General features: G+C 43.2%; 1 protein-coding gene across 27 annotated transcripts in view; it reads left to right on the top strand.

Moving 5' to 3' along the window:
• NRXN1 (neurexin 1) overlaps positions 1 to 24,404 on the top strand; it is a 976,383-nt gene that overhangs the window by 218,814 nt on the left and 733,165 nt on the right. For 16 of the 27 annotated variants that reach the window (XM_053383588.1, XM_053383582.1, XM_053383583.1 and 13 more), the window contains one exon: positions 6,437 to 6,481. The exons of the other annotated variants lie outside the window; for them this stretch is intronic. In XM_053383588.1, coding sequence (XP_053239563.1) covers positions 6,437 to 6,481 — 45 coding nt within the window. The remainder of the gene's footprint in view (positions 1 to 6,436; positions 6,482 to 24,404) is intronic. 27 annotated transcript variants of the gene reach the window in all.

The raw sequence follows: 24,404 nt of genomic DNA, 5'->3' as shown, positions 1-24,404 counted from the left end.
AAATTAAATAGAACACCACTAGAGCAGCTAGAATGCAGGAGCATGAAGGGAGACGAGAAAGATTTTGTTCTTTGGAGGGGAAAAAAAAGGCTAGGTTAGCAGGCTCCCTCTAGCTACAGATTTTTATTTCTTCACTCCACAGAGCTTGTCTCTGGGAGTGAACGTTGCTTTCATTATAGTTAATGCCTGAGATTGAAGCCACTTCATCTCTTTTTTATTTGTTTCAGTAACAGCAATCGAGGAAATGTGGAATGAATTTCTAATAAAATCACATTAGCTGGCACATGACACTGCGCAATGAACTTGCTACCCAAAAAAAAATCATTATGGTGTTTCCCCCCCTTTTCTTTATTTGACAGCACTTTTAACAGATCACATAGTTAGGGTTGCCATATGTCCTCTTTTTCCAGGACATGTCCTCTTCCCCAGGTCTGGTTGTCATATGTCCTATTATCCCCAGGCACGCCCTCTTTTTCAGGATTATAATTTCTGTCCAGACAGATTTTTCAAATTTGTAAAAATTATTGGGGAGGTTTTTTTGTTTGATTTTATTGTTTACAGTAACCCAAGATAATTTTTCTAGTGCATTAGACTCAGACCTAAGGCGCCTGGCTAAGCTGGTCTGCAGCAGAAAATCACAACAGTGCAGCATCTTAAACTAGCTACATAATGCATAAATCCCTTCTCTGGTGGCTGAACTGAAAAGATGCTGGCTCAGCTACAAGATCTTAGAGAAGGAGCCTGGGAGGGCAAAAGTTAACACCTCCCTGCCCTCAAGGAGAGTCTATATGTACATACTAAACAGTTTAATAAATTGATCTGTGCACATTTGTGTTCACAAAGATGTGAACATGAGCCCAAATTCTTTCATGTAAGTGAGGGAACAATAAGTATTAATATTATTTGCTGTTGAAAGTTAATGACTAGCAATATATCACAGCTTCTATAGCCTAAGTACAGTAAAGGTAAAGGGTAAAGGGACCCCTGACCATTAGGTCCAGTCGTGGCCGACTCTGGGGTTGCAGTGCTCATCTCGCTTTATTGGCCGAGGGAGCCGGCATACAGTTTCCGAGTCATGTGGCCAGCATGACTAAGCCACTTCTGGCAAACCAGAGCAGCGCATGGAAATGCTGTTTACCTTCCTGCCGGAGTAGTACCTATTTATCTACTTGCACTTTGACGTGCTTTTGAACTGCTAGGTTGGCAGGAGCTGGGACCGAGCAACGGGAGCTCACCCCGTCATGGGGATTTGAACCACCGACCTTCTGATTGACAAGTCCTAGGCTCTGTGGTTTAACCCACAGCACCACCTGCATCCCTCCTAAGTACAGTAGGGGTATTTAAAACAAGAGTCGTCATAGTGATCCATAGTTAAAAGTAGAAGTTGGCAAAAATTGTGTCCTCTTTTTTTGCTCTTCAAAATATGACAACCCTAACATAGCTATATAGATCTGTCTATTTCTATAGGACATGCAGATATTTTGCATGTCATGAAGAAAGTGGATAGAGAAAAGTCCAACCACCCACTCTTCTTATACTAAAACTCATGGATATTCAATGAAACTGAATGTTGGAAGATTCAAGACAGATAAAAGAAGGCAGTTATCCACATAGCACATAGTTAAACTATGGAACACGGTCCAACCAGAGGCTGTGATGGCCACCAACTTGGATAGCTTTAAAAGACGACTGGATAAAATCATGGAGGACAGAACTATCTAAGGCTACTGGCCATGATGGCTACGCCTTGCCTCCATGGTTAGAGGCCGTAATGTTCATGAATACCAGTTACTGGAACCTGCAGGAGAGGATAATTCTCTTGTGGTCAGATCCTGCTTACAGGTTTCCAACAGGCATCTGGTGGGCCAGTGTGAGAACATGGGGCTGGACTAGATAGACCACTGGCCTGATCCAGCACATTCTTCTTACATTAGTATAGTTTGTGGCATGACCACAGTATTCACCTTTCATGTGTCTGTAGCACTTGAAAGCAGTCTGAGACGTTTAAGATCCATTCCATGTTGTTCCGACTTGATTCCCTGTTTGTGTTAAATTCAAAGTTCTGCCTCACCCCCATTGACCGTAATGGGGGAATCTAAAAATGCCTGTAATCCCCCCCAATAAATGGATGGTGTTTTCAAGCAAATGAGTCCCTACAGAGTAGATTAATCCTGCCAAATTTCACAGGTTTTCTTCTTTTTTTGTGAGTAGGAAACTTATTTTGTTTCACCCCCACAAAAAAAGGTCTAGGTCCCTCCCCCATTTCCTCCCAGAATTGGATTTTGATTGCAGGTGTGGCTGTGCTTTCTGAGGGGATGAAATCTGCCAACTTTCAGAAGAATAAGCAGTGGCGTAGCATGGGTTGTCAGCACCCGGGGAAAGGCAAGTAATTTGCGCCCCCTAACCTGTGGATTTGCGCCCCCTAACCCTAACCCCCAGATGTTGCGCCCGGTGCGGCCGGCCCCCCCTGCACTCCCCACGCTACGCCACTGAGAAAAAGTGCAGCAGTTCTCTAGCAAGGGCATTGTTTACAGGTTTGGGGTGGGAAAATAGAAACTGTGTTCCTTTGCCTAGTCTTTTTTTTATGTGTGTGGACATTCAGTTTGAAAACAGGAGAATAAGGGAGGTACCCCGGGTATGAAACCTGCCAAATAGGTACAAGGCCTATTATGCTAGCTGATATTACCTTTGCTATTTTGTTTTTCAAAAGTAGGCTAACCCTGCTGCTTTTGCTCTGCTCTGAGCCAATACCTAGATCAGGAGAGACCCACCCTGACCCTCTGAGGAGTCTTTGGTGAGCTGTGCAGTTGGGAAAAGGAAAGTTTGATTGCACAAGCTTCTTTCCACTTCCACACTGAATACAGCCCATCAGTGAAATGAGCTGAAGAACAATTTTTCACATAACGGTCAGTTAAGGCAGTGACCATATAGGCCATATAGCTGTGTGTGTCACAAAAGCAGAGGCTTTGTAGACTGAGAAATTGCCATTTTAAGCTTTTCATTATTATTATTACCTACTTTCTGCATTTATACATGACACATTTATAAATACGTTCTAGATTTCCATTTCATGTTTCTGCCAACTAAATTAACATTTAAAACAATGAGATAGGGTGGCATTGAACCAAGTTTTTGTTCGGAGTGGACGCATTGAAATGAAAGAGCATGACTAAGTCAGGTCCATTAATTCCAGTGTAACTTAGCTGAATACAATCTAATAGGCATGATATACATGGGTTGGTTGGGGGGTGGCAGGTGGGAAAGCAGGATATGGAAGCCCAGGTGCCAGTATTTACATAGATATCTTAATTGTTATGATATTCAGCTAGGTGCTGGGAAGAAGAGCCAAGGTGATCAAATCTAATTAGGAACAGTTGAGGGAGTTGGGTATGCTTAGCCAGGAAAAGAGGAGGCTAATAGGAGATATGCTAGCTGTCTTCAAATATCTAAAGGCCTGTCACAAGGAAGATGGAGCAAGCTTGTTTTCTCCTGCTCTGGAAGGTAGGACTCAAACCAATGGCTCCAAGTTACAAGAAAGGAGATTCCAGCTAATCAGGAAGAACTTTCTGACGCTAAGAGCTGTTAGACATTGGAATGGTCTCCCTTGGGAGGTTGTGGGCTCTCCTTCCTTGGAGGTTTGTAAGCAGAGATTGGGTGGCCATCTGTCATGGACGCTTTAGTTATGGTGCATTGCCAGGGTTTGGGCTGGATGACTCTTGGGTTCACTTCCAACTCTACAATTCTGCGATTCAGCAGAGATAATCTAGGATCAAGGCTGAAAAATGGAAGCACATCATTTATCTTGTTCATTCTTGATAGAAGTTTCCCATGTGCTTCACAATCTTGACCAACTTTTTTCCTCTCTTTTAAATCTTAATCATAATTTAGTGAACACTTTCTCATGGTATAGGTATTGTTTCTTTAAGGAAATATTGGTTGCGAGTTTTAATACTTCTTTTTTCAGCTTTAGATGAGACAGTTTTTACGGTTGTTTGGATCAAATAGTTAATCGCTGAATGCTACTTTCCTTGCAAATCACTGATGGTTCCACGGAATACAGTAATTACAGTGTTATAGGTATTGGAAACCTGGACTTTATAGATATATAAAGTATGCAATATTGTTGCTGTACTCCCCCCCCCCCATCAGTTTTGTGGGAGAACAAGTACCCTGCTGTTGTGTAACTGGCATTTGCATTAAAATGTTTGATGAGACAGATTTGCAGACAATTTATTTTTATGGCAGGCAGTTGCATAAGTTCAACAGAAAATGTCAGGCCTCTTAATAAATAAAGGAAGAAATCTCTAATTTTATTTAAGTTTGGGCACCCCATTATTTAAATGGTTTCCCCCCTCTACTTCATAGAAAAGAGGACAATAAAAATAAAAACTAGTAGCAAAAGTGGGGAAGCTAATTAAAATGCTCAGATATCTTCCATACTGAAAAAGTGTTTTTGTCTAGATTTTGTATTGTGATTCTGCTGCAAGCGAGAGTGAAGAAGCTGTTTTGAAGGGAAGGGCATCTTAAGTATTTGAGGAGGTCATCAATGCCTACTAGTATTGTTGACCATTTGCGACCTCCAAGATCAGAGACAGCATGCTTCTGAATACTAGTTCCTGGGGAGCAACAACAGAAGAGGGCTGTTTCTGTTATTCCTAGAACAGGCATCCCCAAACTCGGCCCTCCAGCTGTTTTGGGACTACAACTCCCATCATCCCTAGCTAACAGGACCAGTGGTCAGGGATGATGGGAATTGTAGTCCCAAAACAGCTGGGGGGCCGAGTTTGGGGATGCCTATCCTAGAGGCATGTGATGGCTGAAGGAGCTGGCGTACAGCTTCCAAGTCATGTGGCCAGCATGACTAAGCCGCAAACCAGAGCAGCGCATGGAAATGCTGTTTACCTTCCTGCCGGAGTAGTACCTATTAACCCACAGCGCCACCTGCATCCCTCCTAAGTACAGTAGGGGTATTTACAGTAGGGGCCACTATGGGAAACAAGATGCAGGCTAGGTCTTTGTTCTCATCTGGTAGGGCTCCTTATCATTTTATGTTTGAGTTAGATATTCCCATTTCTCCTCTCTTGACGTCACTGTACATTGTATTTTTTTTAATCTGTTTTTGACACTAGCTCCCCACCCCAGTGATAATGGTGTTGCAATTGAGAATGTCTGGGAAAGAAAGTTGCATTTGGGAAGTGCAATCATTTTCACTTGCAATAGGCATATATTCTTATTGCAAATATTGTATACAGTTAGGCACAGCAGGTTGTATTCAACAAAGTCCTACGCTGAGTAGACTCACTGAAATTAATTTACCCATGGGTCTACTCTGAGTAAGGCTAGCTCTGAATACCACCCAATATTTGCAGTATTATTCATCCCAGTTGAACTGTTCCATATATCTTTTAACATGTTGAATTCTTTGACTGGGATCTGTTTACATAGTATTTGCAAAGAAGCTAACTTGGATTGGTCATGCAAAGGCCTGACAATGAATGCAAATAAAAGATAGGAAATCAGGCAGCCCTTGTTTAGTAGGATGTACAATTTAAAGCTGTATGTATAGTAGTCATTGATGGTTGGTGCATTTGAGTAATTGCTTGCAGAAACGTTGGTCCTATATCCATTTTTTTGGAGTGGGATAATTAATTAATCCCAATTTTTCAAAGGCCTTTTGAGCATCTAATGACAGAATGATCATAGGGGATTTGGTTACATTACTATCATTAATCACAGGTGAAAGCCTGAAAACCAAATCTGTAAGCTTTCTGTGTGGTACAAATACAATCTGGTGTATCCTAATTTCAGAGAATATCAGCGAACCTAGACACTTGGTAAAAGCTGCACTGGAAATCTTATAAATGTGTTTTAATAAAGAATCAATGCAATCCCAGAGAAATGGAGTCTTTTATTGGTTTGGCTGCAGTCCTAAAGCCACTTACTTAGAAGTAAGCTGCACTGAATTCAATCTGACTTACTTCCGAGTTAACATGGTTGTTAGGATTGTGCTTATTACTGTGAGTTGTATCCGACAAAGCTGCCTTATTCATGCAAGAAAATCAATGTTTTCCCCCTCTCCACCCCACAACATGCCAAATCTGCTTTGTGAGTTCCCCCAACCCTCTGGAGAAGATTGGGGAGGGGGTCATGGAGTATGGGGAGAGGAAAGGGAGATAAGTTCCAGTGTGCAAGTGGAAATCCTTGTGCAAACAGAGCAACTTTATTGGATACAACTCACTGTGTGTAATTTGAACACGTGTATCACATGGTTGAACATACTGTTGAAAAGCAATCTTAGTTAATAGCCAAAAGACCTTACATTGGATGTAGAACTTGGCTTCAAAAAGTCTTCTAGGCTTTGGGCTGTATGATTAATTATTATTTTTAGCTTAGTAATTATTTGGTTGATTTCGTTTTCTGTTATTTCTTGATTTAGAAATTGCTGCTTTTTTTGCAAAGACTGAATCCAGATCCTATCCAGGTAAGTATGAATGTCTGTTTCTATGAGTCAGTCTGTGGCATATACAGTAGTCTGAAAATGAACCTCACACTTGCAATCCGGCTGAAGGTCCCATTTAGGAGAACCTAAACACACAGTTTCAGGGCTATAGTCTCTTCTTCCTCCTCCTCCTCCTCCTCCTCCTCCTCCTCCTCCTCCTCCTCCTCTTCCTCCTCCTCCCTTCCCATTCTGTCCCTTCCCAGTTCCAGTCCATCTGCCATTACTGCATAGCCATTGCCCAGTGCACAGGTTGTTGCTGCTGCCCACCAAATCCCCACCCCACTCATACCTGCAAATCAGAGTGGACCACAAAGGAAGTGAAAGCAGTAGTTAGGTCCACTTCCCAGCTCCATGTTCAGGAAGATGCTGCAATTGAGACAGTGCATTCAAAACTAAGTGCAGCAAAGATAATCCCCTGCCATCTCCTAAACTTGGAGATAGGGAAGAAGATGGCTGCCAATTTCATATCCTTGCTCTGAAAGTTCTGCATGCTGTCAGGGACAAGGCTCTGGCCTTCCAGTGTAAGGTTCTGGCACACACAAAATATGGCAGGTTTCAAGGCCAGCCAAAATATGTGCACCCCTGGGGATATAATTGTGCACAGAATTAGATAAAGTCCTTATGGATGTCCTTGATGTTGTATTGATATGTTGGTCTCATGTGTTGTAACTAATGTTGTGTTCCTACCTGGCTAGTTGGTATTTTGAACAACAAGTCAACCATTTAGAATTACAGTTTCTGAATTTGTAGTATGGTTTGTTTACACCATCACCTTATGTTTCTTACCAATGTAAGAATGCATTCCAGTTTCAGTGGGTTATTGAATTCTTTGGCTACCATATGAATGATATACCTTCGTTTCTCCATTTACCACTATTCCCCCCTTCCCCAAAGCATAGGGTTTATTCCCAAGCTGCTGGAGACTGGTTGTCCATAAATCTGCATAGTGCCTGTCACTAGTAAATGGTCAGAATCGGTTATTGATTGAATGCTAGAATCAACAATTGTCTGGGACCAATTGGGTGAAGTTAAAAGAAAATATTTGTGAAACAATGTGTTGTGACAAGTTGGGTGAGGCAAGTAGTTTCTTCAATCAACATTGCAGATATGCCAAATATCTATCATGTCTTATTTACTGAAAATTGGTTGCAGGCACAGCATTTGTTTCTTAGAGGGTTATTGCTCCTTTCTAATTTGAGGTCCATACAATGTTGAGATCCCCTTCTAACAAAGTTACTTCTTCTTTGAATTGGCTCCATTGTTCAAAAACATTCTCCAACAAGGAAACTCAAGCTGTGTTTGGGCAATAAGTAGGTCTAAGAGTAATCTGTTTTCCCTTTACAAACAATATACCAATCTCTTGGGTCTCAGATAACTCCTAGCAATGCAAAATCAAACTTTCTCTAGATAGTTAGTGCCACCCTACAAGACATGGAAGAACCTGAAGCTGTATAATAAGCCCCAAACTAAGAATATTTTTGCAGTTTATTATTCTGGGGGTTTTTTTATGTTCTTCTTAGAGGATAACAAAGTCTAATTTTCATTACTTAAATTTTTTGACTTATTTGTTGTTGCTTTACAAGAGGTTGCCTGAACGAGGAAGCAGTTAATGAGTACAATTCTAAGTCTGCAATTCCAACTTTATTTTCCTGGGAGGAAGCCCTACTGAATTCTGTAGGCTTATTTCTAAATAGATGTGATTAGGGTTATGATGCAAATCATCAAAGGGCAGAAAATCATTCTGTGAAGACCACACCATAATCTATGAGACCTCCCCCTTTTCTATAGCTTAATAATGGAATGCGGGTGGCACTGTGGTCTAAACCACTGAGCCTCTTGGGCTTGATGATCAGAAGGTTGGCAGTTCAAATTCCTGCAACGGGGTGAGCTCCCACTGCTCTGTCCCAGCTCCTGCCAACCTAGCAGTTCAAAAGCATACCAGTGCAAGTAGATACCGCTGTGACAGAAAGGTAAACGACGTTTCTGTGTGCTCTGGTGATCATCATGGTGTCCCATTGCGCCAGAAGCAGTTTAGTCTTGCTGGCCACATGACCTGGAAAGCTGTCTGTGGACAAACGCTGGCTCCCTCAGCCTGGAAGCAAGATGAGCGCCTCACCCCTTTGTCGTCTTTGACTGGACTTAACCATCCAGGGGTCCTTTACCTTTATAGCTTAATAGCAATCAAATAGCAACAATGATCAAAACAGAAGAAATTCATCTGTTAAGGCTCATAAGGCGATCCTAAATCTGAGCTTGGAAGATGCCTGTTCTCTTGAGAAAGTTACAAGAAGAGAGTGTCAAATTAGGTAGTCATGCTTATCCTCAAACCAAAAGAAGATTATGAGTTGGTTTTTATGCCCCATGTTTGTCAGAGAAGGAACCTTTTTCAGATAAAAGTATAAGTACACATTACTGATTAGGTCTTTGATAGGGAGGGCCCAGTATTGCATGGATCTTTCAATATAAGACTACATGTTGCTGCAATGAGCTCCAGCATCCAGAGATTTTGAAAATGTTTTTGAAATCAATCAGAATTCTGCATTAACCAAGTGTTTTAAAAATGCACTGAAGTCCACATCACGAAAGATGATCAGCCTCAGTAATAGCTACATAGTTTGTTAGCAGACAAAGCAGAAGGAAGTGTCCATTTTTCTTTCTGAATGGACACTCTCTGTGCCCCTACTGGATTTCTAGGAAACTGTGATGCAGACATGCTTTGGATGAAAAGGGTGGTGTCTTGTAGTAAACCTTGGCTGTGTGAACAGCCTTCTGGTTTCAGAACAATAATTTCTATTTACCTAACAACAATTCACCAATTTTCCTGAAGGTGCATAGAGACTTGCCACAACTGCAGTTAGAATGAAGGATGGACTGGCCATCTGCCTTGATGTAATTTCTTGGGGTGGGGGTGAGGAGAGAGACTCAGTGCTGGCACACATTAAAGCTGACCCAAAGCCATTCATTCTGAATCAATTAATAAGGTTTCTTCTTCAGACATCTCTATTTTCAGGTTTGGGAAATTGACCTTTCCAAACAACTGGACACCCAGCTAATGGGAAGTAAATTAGCTCCCCATGAGAAAGGATTGAAGGGTTTATGTTGAATTTGAAACCTTTAAGGATTTTGTTTGGTTAAAGCTGTAGAACAAGGGTAGAGAATCCCATCCCCACTACTCCAGCCCCCCGGCCTATCACCCACTATTCCAACACATAGCACAAAATCTCCAGATAAAAGCAACAAACCCATAGTTTGTTGATCAATGTATGCAGTTCTAAACATAGTTTTTTCCCTAATAGTTGAATAGTTTGGTACTTTTTTTTTGAGCCAAAAAATGCATCACAAAATTTGGAAGTAGGTGATTCAGAAGCTTCTTCTTTGGCGATCAGTTGTAGCCGAGTAAGATTGTCTCCCATAAACATTGTTTTAACAGAATCAGAAGCCTAAGTAAGTTTGGATCCGTGCATTTATTCTGGGAGCTGCCAATAAGATCAGTTCCAAGCAGAATGATTCTCCATCACCTGCATGTGTGTGTATGAAAAATTATAGGGTGCTTTCTTTGGTTCTACAGAAGAACATGAACAGAGCCTTGCTAGATCAGACAATGGCTCCATCTAGTCTAGGATTTTGCTTCCTACAGCATCAGTAGCTCTTAACCAGAAGCTTCTGAGAAGCTTACAAGCATGGCATAAAGGGCACCACCTTTCTCCCAGCTGCTGGTAATTAGAGATAACCTGCACCTGAACATAGACGTACTATTTATCTAGAATGCATCTTGCTCAGCAAGTGATTCCCCCCCCCGCCCTCCCAGTTCTTTCCTAGCCCTGTCTGTCACAACAGTATTATTCAACAGAGCTATTTAGCTACTTAGCTTGCAGTGTTCCCCTTGCAATGAAGAGAGTAGAAAGAGAATATGTGTATAGCTGAATTCATCTTCCTCACTTTCTCCCCTCACCCCCACTGTGTCATCTGATGGGGAAATAATTGTCATCTTCAATGTCACATTGAGTGGCATTCTCTCCAAAATAAGGAAATGAAAGTTTACTGTCAGAAGATATGAAGAAGCGCACTTACTCTCCTCAAATGAAAGCTATCATTAGCAGATAAGGAGCTCTGTTTTTCAACTCGGTCCTATTCACATGGAGTGCATACGGCTGACAAGAATGAGCAGTGACTTTGACCATATTCACAGCTGAGGAAGGGAGGGAAATTCAGTTCAGTTCAATTTTAAAGGCGAACCAACTTAATGTGCGCTTTCTGAAAACTATACGTGAACTGAAACATGTGCATCTTTTGAAACTCACACTTCTGTGGATTTTGCAATCCAGCCAGGTATTGCATGGAATTCAGAAACATAAAAAAGCTCATTTCAGTCAGTCTTCAATCTTAAAACAAATATGACTAACATTCATAATTCTAGTTTGAATTTATTCTAATATGCACATTTTTGCAAATGTGCATTTTCATTAATGCAACACACTTTTGTACACCATTTTCACTAATATAACGCACATTTGTGACCTCTTTACCCTAGTGTATACTTTCCTGTATACATTACTTGGTTGGAGAACTACATTGCACAATGCAAATTTTGAAGGATGGCGCTGTTTTGGTTTGTCTATTGTTTCAGAAACTGCACATTAGGTAGGTCTGTCTTAATATGTGATTTAACCCCTGTTCCATCAACAGCAGCGCAATCTGTTAAGAAGCAGGGTTTGGGTTTGGCACAACTTTATGCCAGCTAGACTTAACGCCAGCTTGGTTTCCGCTGTACAGTGGTACCTTGGGTTAAGTACTTAATTCGTTCCAGAGGTCCGTTCTTAACCTGAAACTGTTCTTAACCTGAAGCACCACTTTAGCTAATGGGCCCTCCTGCTGCTGCCACCACGCCGCCAGAGCATGATTTCTGTTCTCATCCTGAAGCAAAGTTCTTAACCCGAGGTACTATTTCTGGGTTAGCGGAGTCTGTAACCTGAAGCGTATGTAACCTGAGGTACCTCTGTATATAGGATTCCCCCCATCTGGTAATCAGGGCCATTGTAGTAAGACCTTTGCTGCATAGCCATCAGATTCCCAACAGTAGCATTGTTTATTGCTGCAAATGGTGTTTCCTTGAGTACATGTGTAAGATACAGGTTCAGAGGTACACATGCACAGGCAACTGGAGTAGAACTGGTATCGCATGTGGGGGACTGTCCTTCATTGGAGGTTTTTAAACGGGGGTTGGATGGCCACTGACCACTGATTCTTAAGCCGTGATTCATGCATCGCAGGGGGACGAACTAGATTACCCTTGCAGATAAAATTCATTTTAAAAGGGAGAAATTTATGCCACTGAAAATTAAGTGGTTCAGAGTGTAAAAGACACGCTGCAAGTTACGTGTAACGCTAAGGATAAGCAGCAACGGAGAATGTGTGTTTTCATTGAGTGGCCTTGGCATATTAAGCATGTAGGATTCTGGAAGACAAAAAACGTGCCCCTTGCCATCCACGTCCATATCTTCTAAAACCTTCCTCCCAACACCTCAGGGGAGCTGCAGGTGCAAACACTGAGTGCAGCTGACCTCCGCAGAACCTCTCCTTGCTCCATTAATCATGCCAAGCCCCATTTGCAAAGAAAAATACTTTGAGTGTTTTCCAAAAACCCACTTTCATAGTGTGCTTGCCAAGAAGCGAAACACAGCAGAATTCAAAGTGTGCTCTGGGGGTGGGGCTGCGGAGCTTGACAATGCCACACAGTGTATAATGGTCCAAATTAAAGACTATTAAGCTTGAGAAGATGCAAATGAAAAAGCTGCAGCATTGTCTAAAAAGTGTTTTGTAGGAATAGCAGAACTCGCCAGACCCTCTGCCAACTTTCCCCTTCCTGCTATTCCACATCAAATTAATCATAATTATAATAACGCAAACTGTGACAAATATTCACAGCAGGCTTTCAGGACTTGGCATAAATTATTTGGGCTTCATGAGCTCACGCATTCTGTACTCGCCCTAGCCTGATGGCGTGCTTCCTGGCTCTAGCATATCACCTACACTCTTTTTGGGGTTTAACTGCTTATTGCTGCCATGGAATGCTTCTTGCCATATGGTTTCCATGTGGAAACAGTGCAATGCTTCTGGTTGGCAGCTGCCGCAACCAGTGCCCCCAGCAAATCAGACCTGCTCAGTATGTGAAGCCGCCCCCATTGCATGCAAAAAACCCAACAGCATTGCAACTTTCCTGGTGGAGGCAGGCACCAAATCATAACATAGCACCACAGTTCTGTCAATATCCCAACAGTTGTCTGAATCTGCAGTCTTATACAGCCCCAGTAGTGAGCACCACTAAACTGAGTGAGGCACGCATCTCAGTAATAAAAGCGCATTAAGATTGGGCTTTGAATACTGGGAATTGCCTGAAATTGCGAAGTTAACAGAGTAGATAAAGGTAGACGAAGGGCAAACTGAGGAAATCTTTTTTTGCAGTGGATAGTTTTCCTTTATTAATGACGGGGAAATCTATGTGAAGCCCTCAGTACCTTGGGAATAATTTTTTGCAATTTATTCCCTTCCCTTATTTCGTTGTGGAATAATGATAAGTTAATAAATGGCTCAGGTGCATGATACCTCGTTGATCACATCCACAGAGCATAAGACCCTTTTTTTAAGGCAAGTTAAGTAAGTAATTTCCCAGTGCATGGGTGTTACTTAATGCTTATAGGCATTATATCAAGAGCTTGAAATGTGTGTTGTGGGGTGTCATCTTCTGGAAGCAATGTCTAAAATAACTTAAGCTATCACAATAAAAAGGTGTGCTTTTTAAGTACCAAGGATTTATGGTGATTTAAATTCCACTAGAGCCTTCTTGTTCTCTCTCGTTCTCCATGTTTTTTTAAAAAATATGATCATCCTTTCAGATGCTCCCCCCTCCATTTTCTTTGGTGCCTCCGTTTTCCCAGCAATCGCCTCGCATGTTGTCAGAACACATTCAGAAGCAAACTGCTTGTGCATCGGAGGGACTGATATGACACTGTGTGACTGGAGTGCTAAAAGCTCTCTGCTTTAATTCTTCACTCAAAGCACCCCTTGTTGCTAAAGAGGTGCTAAAAGTGTCAGCTGGCCTTTCTATTTTAGTGCCTTCATCCCACCCCCCTCTGCCCCCGTCACCAGTTCCATTTGTCTCAAGGAGTTCTCACTGGCTCGCTCACTCAACATTGTCTCTTGTAGAGAACAGGAAGCATCTTCATGACACGTACACCTGGCAGCCTGGACATTGTTAAATATTGATAGCCTGAGCCTGGAAAAACACACACGTTCATGCTGATTGCCCATTGAGCTCAGTATGGATTGTGGCTTCCAGTCAGTGTGCCTAGGCCTGCAGACCTCCAGCCAAATCTTATCCATATTTTTTATGTAGAAATGTGCCCTATTGATGTGAATGGGACTTCCTTCCAAGTAAATGGGATTGCAGCCACTGCAGGATCCAGATTTTGGAAGGGTCCTCCTCACCATCCCAAGCAGTGGAAGTCGACACATTTGGCCTACCGACCTCAGTCCCTACCTGCCTGCCTTCTTAATTGTATCTCCAGGGGAGTAGTGTTGCTTGTCAGCTTCCCTCACCTTAGACTCAATGTTGTTCTTGTAGAACTGAGCAAAGAAGAGGAGAATGGGGACAAACATAGACTTAGTTGGTGCTTGCTGTCAATGGCTCCGACTTGCACCTACTGCTTGGGCTCCCTTCCTTTCACCCAGAGTCACAATGGATACCAGCCACTGTGATGGCCTGGGACTCGGGCTTGGACTCGGAACCAGAGGAGTCTCAGTCCACACTGGATCCTTTGCCTCAGGTGGCATCTGAACCAGATCTGGGCCCTGATTTTGAGAAGCCCCAGTCTGCACAGGTTCCCCTGCAACAAGCACCAGCTGGGCCAAGTCAGGGGCCTGAGCCTGCCCTGGCTCCAGATACAGGGATTACCTCGTTGCCTTCAGTTGGGCAATCACTTACAGCTGCTCCACTACCAGTTGGGTCAGGAGAGGCTGAGGCGGCCTCTGGGTCTAGTAACCCACCTATATCTCCCGAGCTGCAGAGATTCAGGTCTGAGAGAAGGAGAGACCTGAGTACTCGCAGGAGGAGTGCTCACCTTCGGGCAAGACAGGGAGGTGAGTCACCGGAGGATCAGGGCTGGCTGTTACCCCAACAAAGATAAAAGGCTGTCAGACCCCGCCCCAGGTTGCGGGAGCAACATTGCTGTTTGCTACAACCTGCCTGAGACCCTGTGCCTCACCTAGCCAGGTTTCCTGCCTTGGCCCTGTCGGACTGACTGCTCGCAGAATCCTTGGATTCGGGACTGGACCTGGACTGCTCTGCTTGGGTTATCCCCCGGGCCCAGCACAGCCACCACTTAAAACTATCAACAGTTTCTCATCAGTGTTCTGTCGAGGGGAAATTGAGCAGTGCTACCTTCTTTTCTTCCTTTTGTCCTTCCTTCTCCCTCTTCGTTGTCTGGAGCAGAGTGAGAGGCAGATGAACAAGTAGTCCCCCAGTGTCCCATGAAGAGTAGTATTGTCCTCTTCTGGATAGTCTGTGCTCTTGGGGATAGTACCTCCCTCCAGCTGAGACAGGCAGGATTCTTTATATTCCTTCCCATACAGGGGCAGGGCCACTCTACAGACTGGCTGGCAGAGGAAGGAAGACCCCTCCACCCCAACATCTGCAATTCTCCATGGCCCCAACCATAGGGAGAGCCCCAAAACTCATGGAAACAAGCAGGCATTAAACTTCAGAAACAGAAATGCACACACACACTGCAGAGACAAATATCATCAGAACTGAACATGAACATGCAAATGAATCTGGCAGAAACCCTATTGCGGAGTCATCATTCAGATGCTCTCTAAGTAGATTTCCAGGCAGCTGATCCTAGGAAAAGAGGCAGGTGGACTGCCCTCCATGAGCCTGTAGGAAACTATCATTGATCGCTGCAAAGGTTTAAGAGAGAAGAATTTCCAGGGCACTGTTGTCAGTGGGCTGCCTGCTGCTGTGTGACCCCTTTGTGCCAATCATTGATGCCAGCCCTGATTGCAGCCCTTACATACAGTAGCACTTCTAGGCGCATTTAATCCTGGGTAGGTTCTACACAGATGCAGCATGGTATTCCAAATTCTGATCTATAGAAGAAATGCCTAGGAAGATGGCATTTCATTTGTAACACGTCCAAAAATCTGTTGAGCTAGGCAGGTTCATGTTCTGAACCAGATTAGCAAACATAACCACTCAAATGTAGGGTACAGCAACGGGATTTGAAAAGGAACGTGAGGATCTTGTCTGCGAGGTGGGTGAGTGAAATGGCGTTGGAACCATGCAGGTACAAGGAAGGAAAGAGTTTTTTAAAAAAGAATCTGGTAGCATGTGATGGGAAAGTTCTCAGCCCGAAGAAGACAGTGCTGAGTTGGATGGATCTGGTCCTCCAGATGTTGTGCTGTTGTTGTTTAGTCGTTTAGTTGTATCCGACTCTTCGTGACCCCATGGACCAGAGCACGCCAGGCACTCCTGTCTTCCACTGCCTCCCGCAATTTGGTCAAACTCATGCTGGTAGCTTTGAGAACACTGTCCAACCATCTCGTCCTCTGTCGTCCCCTTCTCCTTGTGCCCTCAATCTTTCCCAACATCAGGGTCTTTTCCAGGGAGTCTTCTCTTCTTGTGAGGTGGCCAAAGTATTGGAATCTCAGCTTCAGGATCTGTCATTCCAGTGAGCACTCAGGGCTGATTTCCTTCAGAATGGATACGTTTGATCTTCTTGCAGTCCATGGGACTCTCAAGAGTCTCCTCCAGCACCATAATTCAAAAGCATCAATTCTTTGGCGATCAGCCTTCTTTATGGTCCAGCGTTCACTTCCATACATCACTACTGGGAAAACCATAGCTTTTACTATACAGACCTTTGTTGGCAAGGTGATGTCTCTCCTTTTTAACTTTTTGTTACCAGATGTTGTAGAACTGCAATTCCAGATGTTGTAGAACTGCAATTAAGATCACCCTTAGCCTTTGGCCATGCATACTGGGGCTGATGGGACTTGTGGTCCCATCCCTGGTTATGAGATGCTACATATCTTAATGTCAAAAAGAAGGATGCCCTTGAGAATAAGCCCCTTGTGGCCCAAACTCCTAAACCTTTGTTTACTAGTTCTTATGGAAGGCAACATGATAAGTATTCCACTTCCCCTTTTAGTGATCTGGCTCCTACAGTTGTTGAGCAATTGGGCCAGCAAGCTCATTGTTGATATGCGTTGTATTCTCCTGTTGCAGGAGAAACAAATTATTCTGTGCTTAAAAATAGATAATTGCTTCTTGCATCTAATTGATTTCTAGAAATTACAATGCAGATTTGATTGGAGGAAGCTGGCGTGCTACCTGCAATCCACTCCAAAGTGAGCCGCTCATAAATCTTGCTACCTTCTCTGCCCTCATGCAGTCAGCGAGAGATATTTAAGGAGACTTTATGGTATCTGAACCCTGAAGGATGTGTCTTAACCTGTGGGAAAGCAGCACAGCCGTAACATCCATCTCGCCGCAGTGTCATGACTTGACTGTTAATCTAAAGCATTGCTTCCAGCTAGTTGGCTAAATAGAAGTCGATTTTTATACCATGGATATTAGATGCAGCAACATCTTTAGGGTAGGCTTGAGCTTCTTGTGGCTCACCAAGTAGAGTGTCACCTACCCCCAAAGAAGATTAATGAATCTCTCCTGTTTTTGCTGAATGCCAGGGATGGCAAAATGGAGGAAGGGGAAAACTTGGTTGCAGCATTGGTGGGTCACAAACTCTTTGCACCCTTTACAAACTGTCACATCAGTTATTATATCTGTTGAGAGTTCCTCATGAGACCATTGCATTTGGGGCAGCAAATCCCACCCACTGTCTACCCTGCAGTGATGTTATGGAAATTCTTAGTAGGGTTTGGTTTCTCCAACCTTTTAAATGGGTGGGGAGCCTGAGATCCCCCTGGATGTTTCTGGACTGCAGCTCCCATCAGTCCTTGCCAGCATAGCCCCATAGTCAGAGTCTATGTGACCTGTAGTCCAACAACATCTGGCTAGCCATCCCCTGCCTTTTAAAAAAATAATGCCCATATCTTTACCGGAAAATTCTGTGGTGATTCTTATGTACAGCAGTCTCTATCATCCCACTGCTGCTTGTAAAAATCTGTTGATTGGAATGATTGAATATTAAATATTATGTCAGCGTGATCGAGTCCCTTCCCCGGTCTGCCTTTAAAATTATGCAAAATAGCATCTGTCTGTCTGCTTTTCCCATTGTCTAAAGAAGCAGGATCTAAGCAACTTCTCCTAGCTGCTCCTTGAGAGGTTTCTAAGCAGAGGTCAGATGGCCATCTGTCAAGGATGCTTTAGCTGAGATTTCTGCATTGCAGGGGGTTGGACTAGATGACCCTTGGTGTCTCTTCCAACTCTGCAATTCCATGATCCTGTGAAAGAGAGGGGAAGATCCCCAGCCCTGCTTTTCTTTAAGCAGCAGCAGTGGAGTGCCGTGACCCTTCCGCTGGTGACTCATAAATAATCAGACCTTTCCCCCTAGTGCAACACCAACTTTGCCTTGGCTTCCCAAATTAGAATAAGGATAGCAGAGCCAATTTTTCAATAGTTATGGCATACTGACTGAGCTCTGGCCCTTTCCAACAAGGATGGCACTGCAAGGGACAGCGGGCCTGCTGCACTGTGGGCAGGGGAATCTGAAAGGTGCAGCACTTATTTATTATCTCTGCTTACATGAAATATTTGGCACTTGAGTTTAGAGTATCGTATAAGGCAAATGCTGAATTCGGAAAGACTGTAAAATATTAACTTCCCATACTTTTCTCTCTCTCCAATTGTTAATCGTTGCCTAGTCCATTATCAGTGTGCGTGGAGTTCTGTATTTCCCAGTTTCACTCACCAATAGCAGTGAAAGTAGCAGAGCTTCTATTCCTGCCCCCACCCATGTTTCATGTGTTTCTCTGTTAGTTTTGCTTGGTACTGCACCTGGCAGAAGTGGCAACTATGTTGGCAGCCTGACAGATATTTTGCATCTTCCACAATGCCCTATACCTAGGGTTGTAGCCAAAGCTAGTCCTACTCAGAGTAGATGCATAGAGGTTAATAGACACAAGTAACTACGGTGCATTAATTGTAGGAGGCCAAGTATGAGTAAAACAAAACTGAATACTACCATAAGTGTTATTCTGGGGCTCTGTGCATGTGTGCAAGTTCATTTGGGAAACAGCTACCACCACAAAACAATGGTCGAGATTATTCAGAGAAGAAAAGAAATCTCTGGGAAAAAATGCCTCCTGGGAAATTTCAGCTCAGCTCTAGACTAGGGTCAGAAGAACATCAACTCACATTGCAGCTGAACTTAATTAAATAAACAAAGATGTTATCACTCCTCAGATGTCTGCTAGACTGAAATCTGATGTTACCAACTTCCAGTTCTTGGGAATGTTGTTTCACCATTTGTGGCTCCCGCAGAAACATTAGCGGGTATAATTAAGATACAATGGCATCTGGATATGAGAAGAACAGATGTCACATACTGTGATGATACAGAGACTAAGTACATAGGCCTAATGTGCTAGCGCATTTACTGTAAACATACATTCATGCAAATGTGAGCACCTATTTTGTGATTTCTCCATTCCCAAGCAACATTAAAAAAAATGGAAAAACAGGCAAAATCAGCAAGGTGATGCCTTCAGTTCAGTAGTCTTCAGCTTTTCAGACCCAGACCCACCTTTAACTGAAACCTGTATTTTGGGGAACGATTTCTTATTTATTTATTTATTTATTTAACATATATTTATATGGTACTAGCGTTGCTATTGTGACCCACCTTAGATCAGTCCATGACCTGATCCCAACCCACAGGTTGAAGACCAGTGTCTCAATTCACCATCAGATGCTGGGGAAAGACTAGCCAAGGTTCTGAGTTACAGAGTACATTTTCATGCACATCCTAAAGACATCCAGGGTGACCCATCTCTTCCAAAATTACAGTGCATGTAGTGGATCCCTGAAGGAATCCATGGCATCTTTCTCATTCACCCCACAAAGACAGACTTTGGCCAGGTACTCCGGGGCAATAGTGGACAGTATGATGGGTGGAGAGGCACACTCAGCTAGGTGTTGAGGAGGTGGACGTGATAACAGGTCTTAGTCTCAATGGGTGATATTCAACTTCTGTGCTAGCACAAGGATTTAGCTCTAGCTCAATAGGATTTGCTCCCCCACAGCACCCCAGCCCACCCCCAAATCTGCTCTGGAGTGTTGGAGGGAATCCCAGAACAGATTTAGGGAAGGAAGGCAGAGAACATTCCATTGCACAAGGAAAAAGCATTGCACTAACGTAACGTAGTGTTACATTGAATGTAACACTATGCATAGACCAAAGGTATTTCATACAGGGGAGCAGGTGGAACTGTGGTCTAAACCAATGAGCCTCTTGAGCTTGCTGATTGGAAGGTCAGAGGTTCGAATCTGCACGACAGGGTGAGCTTCCATTGCTCTATCCCAGCTTCTGCCAACCTAGCAGTTTGAAAGGACACCAGTGTGAGTAGGTACCACTGTGGCGGGAAGGTAAACAGTGTTTCCGTGCATTCTAACACTTGTCACGGTGTCTCGTTGTGCCAGAAGTGGTTTAGTAATGCTGTCTGTGGACAAACGCTAGCTCCCTTAGCCTGAAAAGCGAGATGAGCACTGCAATCCCATAGTCGCCTTTGACTGGACTTAACCATCCGGGGTCCTTTACCTTTTTTTAAAAAAACAAAACCATTTCATATATGCATGCATACATACATAGATAGATAGATAGAATGTAACTATGCACATTTCATCAGGAAATGGCAGCAATCCTGAACAAAGGTTTGGAATGCCTTCAAACTCAGAGAAACATCAGTGAACATTGCCTGTCACCTAAATATGACGAGTCAGCAGTCAGTGACGTTATGTCTGGATAGTTGAGAAGTATCTGTTTCTAGTCATTTGTGAAATTCGTCTGAGATTGTCAGTGTCCCTCAAATTGTGGGCTTTCTCTCATACTGCAATTATACTCTTGAATGGAAGTAATTCCAGATGAAATCAGAGGGATTTCTTCCACTTCATGTACTTAAGACTGTGCTCTTCAGTCCCATTGATTTCAGTTATGGTGCTTAACTGTGCCAGACACTTCCTAAATTGTGTGCACTGTGTGTTTAGAATGGGAGAACAAGACAGTGATAGTATGTTCACTTAACTGTATGTCCACTTACCAGGGAATCCTAAAGCAGAAGTTATTTCTTAGTCAACATGCAAAGAATTGCACCGAGAACTGAGTCCAAGTGTTCTGCCTTTAGTGACCTGGGAATCACAGCCTGCCCCCACTAACTCATCTATGGCCTTGCAGCAACCCATTCCTTGAAAATCACTTCTGTTAACCATTATTAATTTTATTAGGTGGCACTAAAAGCCCCTAAGAATCTCTGCACACTTTGATTTTCTTTCTTTTTTGAAACCCCCGAAATAAGCACATTAAAATTCCATCAAAGTTCCTCTTATTTCCTTTCCTTGTACAGCCCAATTCCCTAATGAGAATAAAACTGGTTAAAAAGAAGAAGATAACATTGAAAGCATCACTGTTGTCGTTTGATCATCCAGATGGGCAGCTTCTGCTTTTGGTAGGGTGCATTGCGTGTTGTCTCGGTATGGACTAAGGGAATCTTGAATCATGCAGTAGCTTCTCTCCAAATTTGATTAGTAACGTTTAAAAAATGCTCCAAATTATACTTTTACATACTTAAAAAGAAAAGACATCAGTTTGCATCACATCTTTTAACTTCTGTGAATTTTCATTTTCATGAAACTTCAGAGAAATGGGATCACATTCAATCAAATTACCCAGCCCATTTTGCTTAAGGCAAATATCATCCAAGCAAGACAAGAGGCTGCCTCAAATGTTTCTTGTTCATCCATCACACACAATTTTGGTAATATATTTTGTAAATAAGGTTTGATTTCAGCCAGTAGTTTAAATTCTGAAATCTGAGATAAAACTGATTCGCACAGGCCTTTTTACCTCTCAATTCCAGCTTGCGTGGGTGAATGCGCCATTACAGCCAAATCACCCCATATTATTTTATAACTTCTCACACCGTCTTACCTGTAATGCTTTTCACGTGAGCCAGTTAATTTCTTTTATAAATAGCTACTAGTCAGTGCATCAATTGATCACCACAGGAAGCATCCATTAATGAGTCAGAACATTGGTCCATCTGTAGCAGGTGTGTCATTTTTGCTTACCTGAAGAGAGAGGAGGGTCGAGGCAGCGGGGAGGTTGGCACAGTAGGGGCACCAGCAGAGCTAATCCGGTTCTCCTCCCAAGGCACCCACACCATGTCAACCTTCCTGCCATCTTGCTCCTCCCGTTGTCCCTCCCAGTAAGCGAAAATAACACACCTGGGAACAGCCCTGATGGATCAGAACTGCTTCAGCATTCTGTTCTCACAGTGATCCACTAGATGCCTCTGGGAAGCCCATAAGCTGAACCTGAGTACAAAAGCATTCTCCCCACTTGTGATTTCCAGCAATTGGTGGTCGTCTTCTTCTTCTTCTTCTTCTTCTTCTTCTTCTTCTTCTTCTTCTTCTTCTTCTTCTTCTTCTTCTTTTACTCTGGATCCACACATCCTTCTGATTATCATAGAATTGTAGAATTGGAAGGAACTCTCAGGATCATCTAGTCATCCCACAATACTTCTTTCTTCTTTGGTGATCACTCATAGCTGAGTAGGAGTGTCTTCCATGAACACAGTCTTAACAGTGGGTCCGAAAGTGACTGTGGAGGCCAATTCTGGATCCTCACATCCTTCCACAGTGGGGACATAGGTTTCCGGGTGGGAGTTGATCACGGTGAGGGTTTGCCAAGCGTGCCTTCCTCTTAGCATGTTTCTCCCTTGCGTCCTGAGTTCAAGCATCTTCAAAGCCCACGACATCTTTGGTAAAGGCTGTTCTCCAGTTGGAGAGCTTGCAGGCCAGTGTTTCCCAGTGTTTATACTACATTTTTTTTAGAGTTGCCTTGAGAGAGTCTTTAAACCTCTTTTGTTGACCACCAGCATTACACTTACCATTTTTAAGTTTGGAATAGAGTAGTTGCTTTGGAAGATGATAATCAGGTATCTGCACAACATGGCCAGTTCAATGAAGTTGATGTTGAAGAATCATTGCTTCAACACTGGTGATCTTTGCTTCTTCCAGTACACTGGCATTGGTATTCAGAGGCATGCTGACTATATTTACCATTCCTAGCCATATTCTCCATGAATTTATTGGGGGGGGGGGGTGTCACCAAAGTTCTCTAGGGAAAACAGATCTTTATCCACAAAAAGGGTGGAGAATGTTAAGAGGCCATTTGCACAGATGTCTAGTTTTCGCACAGAGCACATTCTTTCTGCTGGTGAGTTGACTGTAAGGCTGCATCACGTGATACACCTGCAAGTCTGCCACCCACACGACTGCATAACAGTCCCCCCTCAATACAGGATCCATGCGAATTTCTTCCAAAAGTTTTGTACCAGTCTCCTTTTATGGCCTTGATGTTGCAGCGCTCTGCTTGCTGGCACCGCACATTCTCGTTCGCTTGACAGATAGTCCTGGCTGCAAACGGTGTGGTCGAAAATGGAGCCTAAGAGTAGCCAAGGAGGTTTTTGAGCTTCCAACTATGCTAATGCAAAGTCTCCGTACCACTAAACACATGTACTGAAGCATGAAGGTCTTCCCGATGAAAACAAACAAACAGCAAGCGGCGAGAGGGAAGACAACCTCTCAGCAAGAAGGCAGTGCATAAGGCTGTGCGCTTAGTAAAAATCGCTCAGGAATGTATGTATATATTATATGCTGGGCTTATTTACAACAGTGCTAAATTATTTATGCCCTGCAGTATGCATCACTGAGACTGTAATTGGGGGGAAAGAAGCCTTGGTTTTACCGTGAGATTCCTCTGTAGGCATCTTTAAAGATGTAATGATGCGGGCCGCTTAAGCTGCCGCAAATACAAGTTAACAGGATGCAGTTGGCACCAAGTCCCTTGCTTTATGAGCAGGGGCCCCTGAATTGAGCGCTGAAAGAAAGACACACACACATCCATATCCCGCAGTCAGTTTACCAAGCTAATCATTTGATTCAACTCACACAATCTGACCTTAAGCAGTTTAGTGAAGAGCATCAAGGAGCACTAGACGCATCTACCCATCAGCATTTCTTGGCAAGCACCGGAATGCATGGGGAATAAGGGTGGAGTGCGGGGATCTCTCGCAATTGCAGCTATCCCAGTACCCAGGCATTAAAAGCAGCATCATTAAAAATGTATCCCGTGTCTCAGTTCTTTCTTATGAGCACTGCCTTATGCAGCTTACTGACAGAGGATTTTGGGCCAGGGAGGCTGGAGAGGGTTCTTGGCTGGGAGAACCGCTCCATGCCTTGCAGGCCTTTCCCCATCTGACCGGGGAAGGAAGGTCAGCTTTGACTGACTCCAGCTACAAAAGCTGAGGCTGCGGAACAAGACTTGGGTTGGGGTGTTGCTCAATTTTGTTGTTGTTGTTAGGGGTGGGGTTGTTGCTGTGTATGATATTAATTTTTGTATATTTATTTTAGATATTTTTACGAAGCATGTAGACATGGTTCAATTGGGTTGTGTGCTTTTTGATGTTTTATTTCTACTTTTGATGTTTTATTTCTACTTTCATGAAGTAGTTCATGACTACTTTTGTTACATTTTAGTCAGCTGATTTATTTTTTTATGTTGTAAGCCGCTTTGAGCATGGTTTTAACTACAGAAACATAGCATACAAATAAAATTACGAATGTATGTTCCCCAGTTTTAAGTGAGCCAGGCTGATTCACACTTTTTTT

This window comes from Podarcis raffonei, chromosome 3 (genome assembly GCF_027172205.1).
Source record: "Podarcis raffonei isolate rPodRaf1 chromosome 3, rPodRaf1.pri, whole genome shotgun sequence".
In the NCBI taxonomy this organism is placed as follows: Eukaryota; Metazoa; Chordata; class Lepidosauria; order Squamata; family Lacertidae; genus Podarcis; species Podarcis raffonei.
The sequence above is the reverse complement of the archived record's forward strand: the minus strand, read 5'-3'. Positions and strand labels throughout refer to the sequence as shown.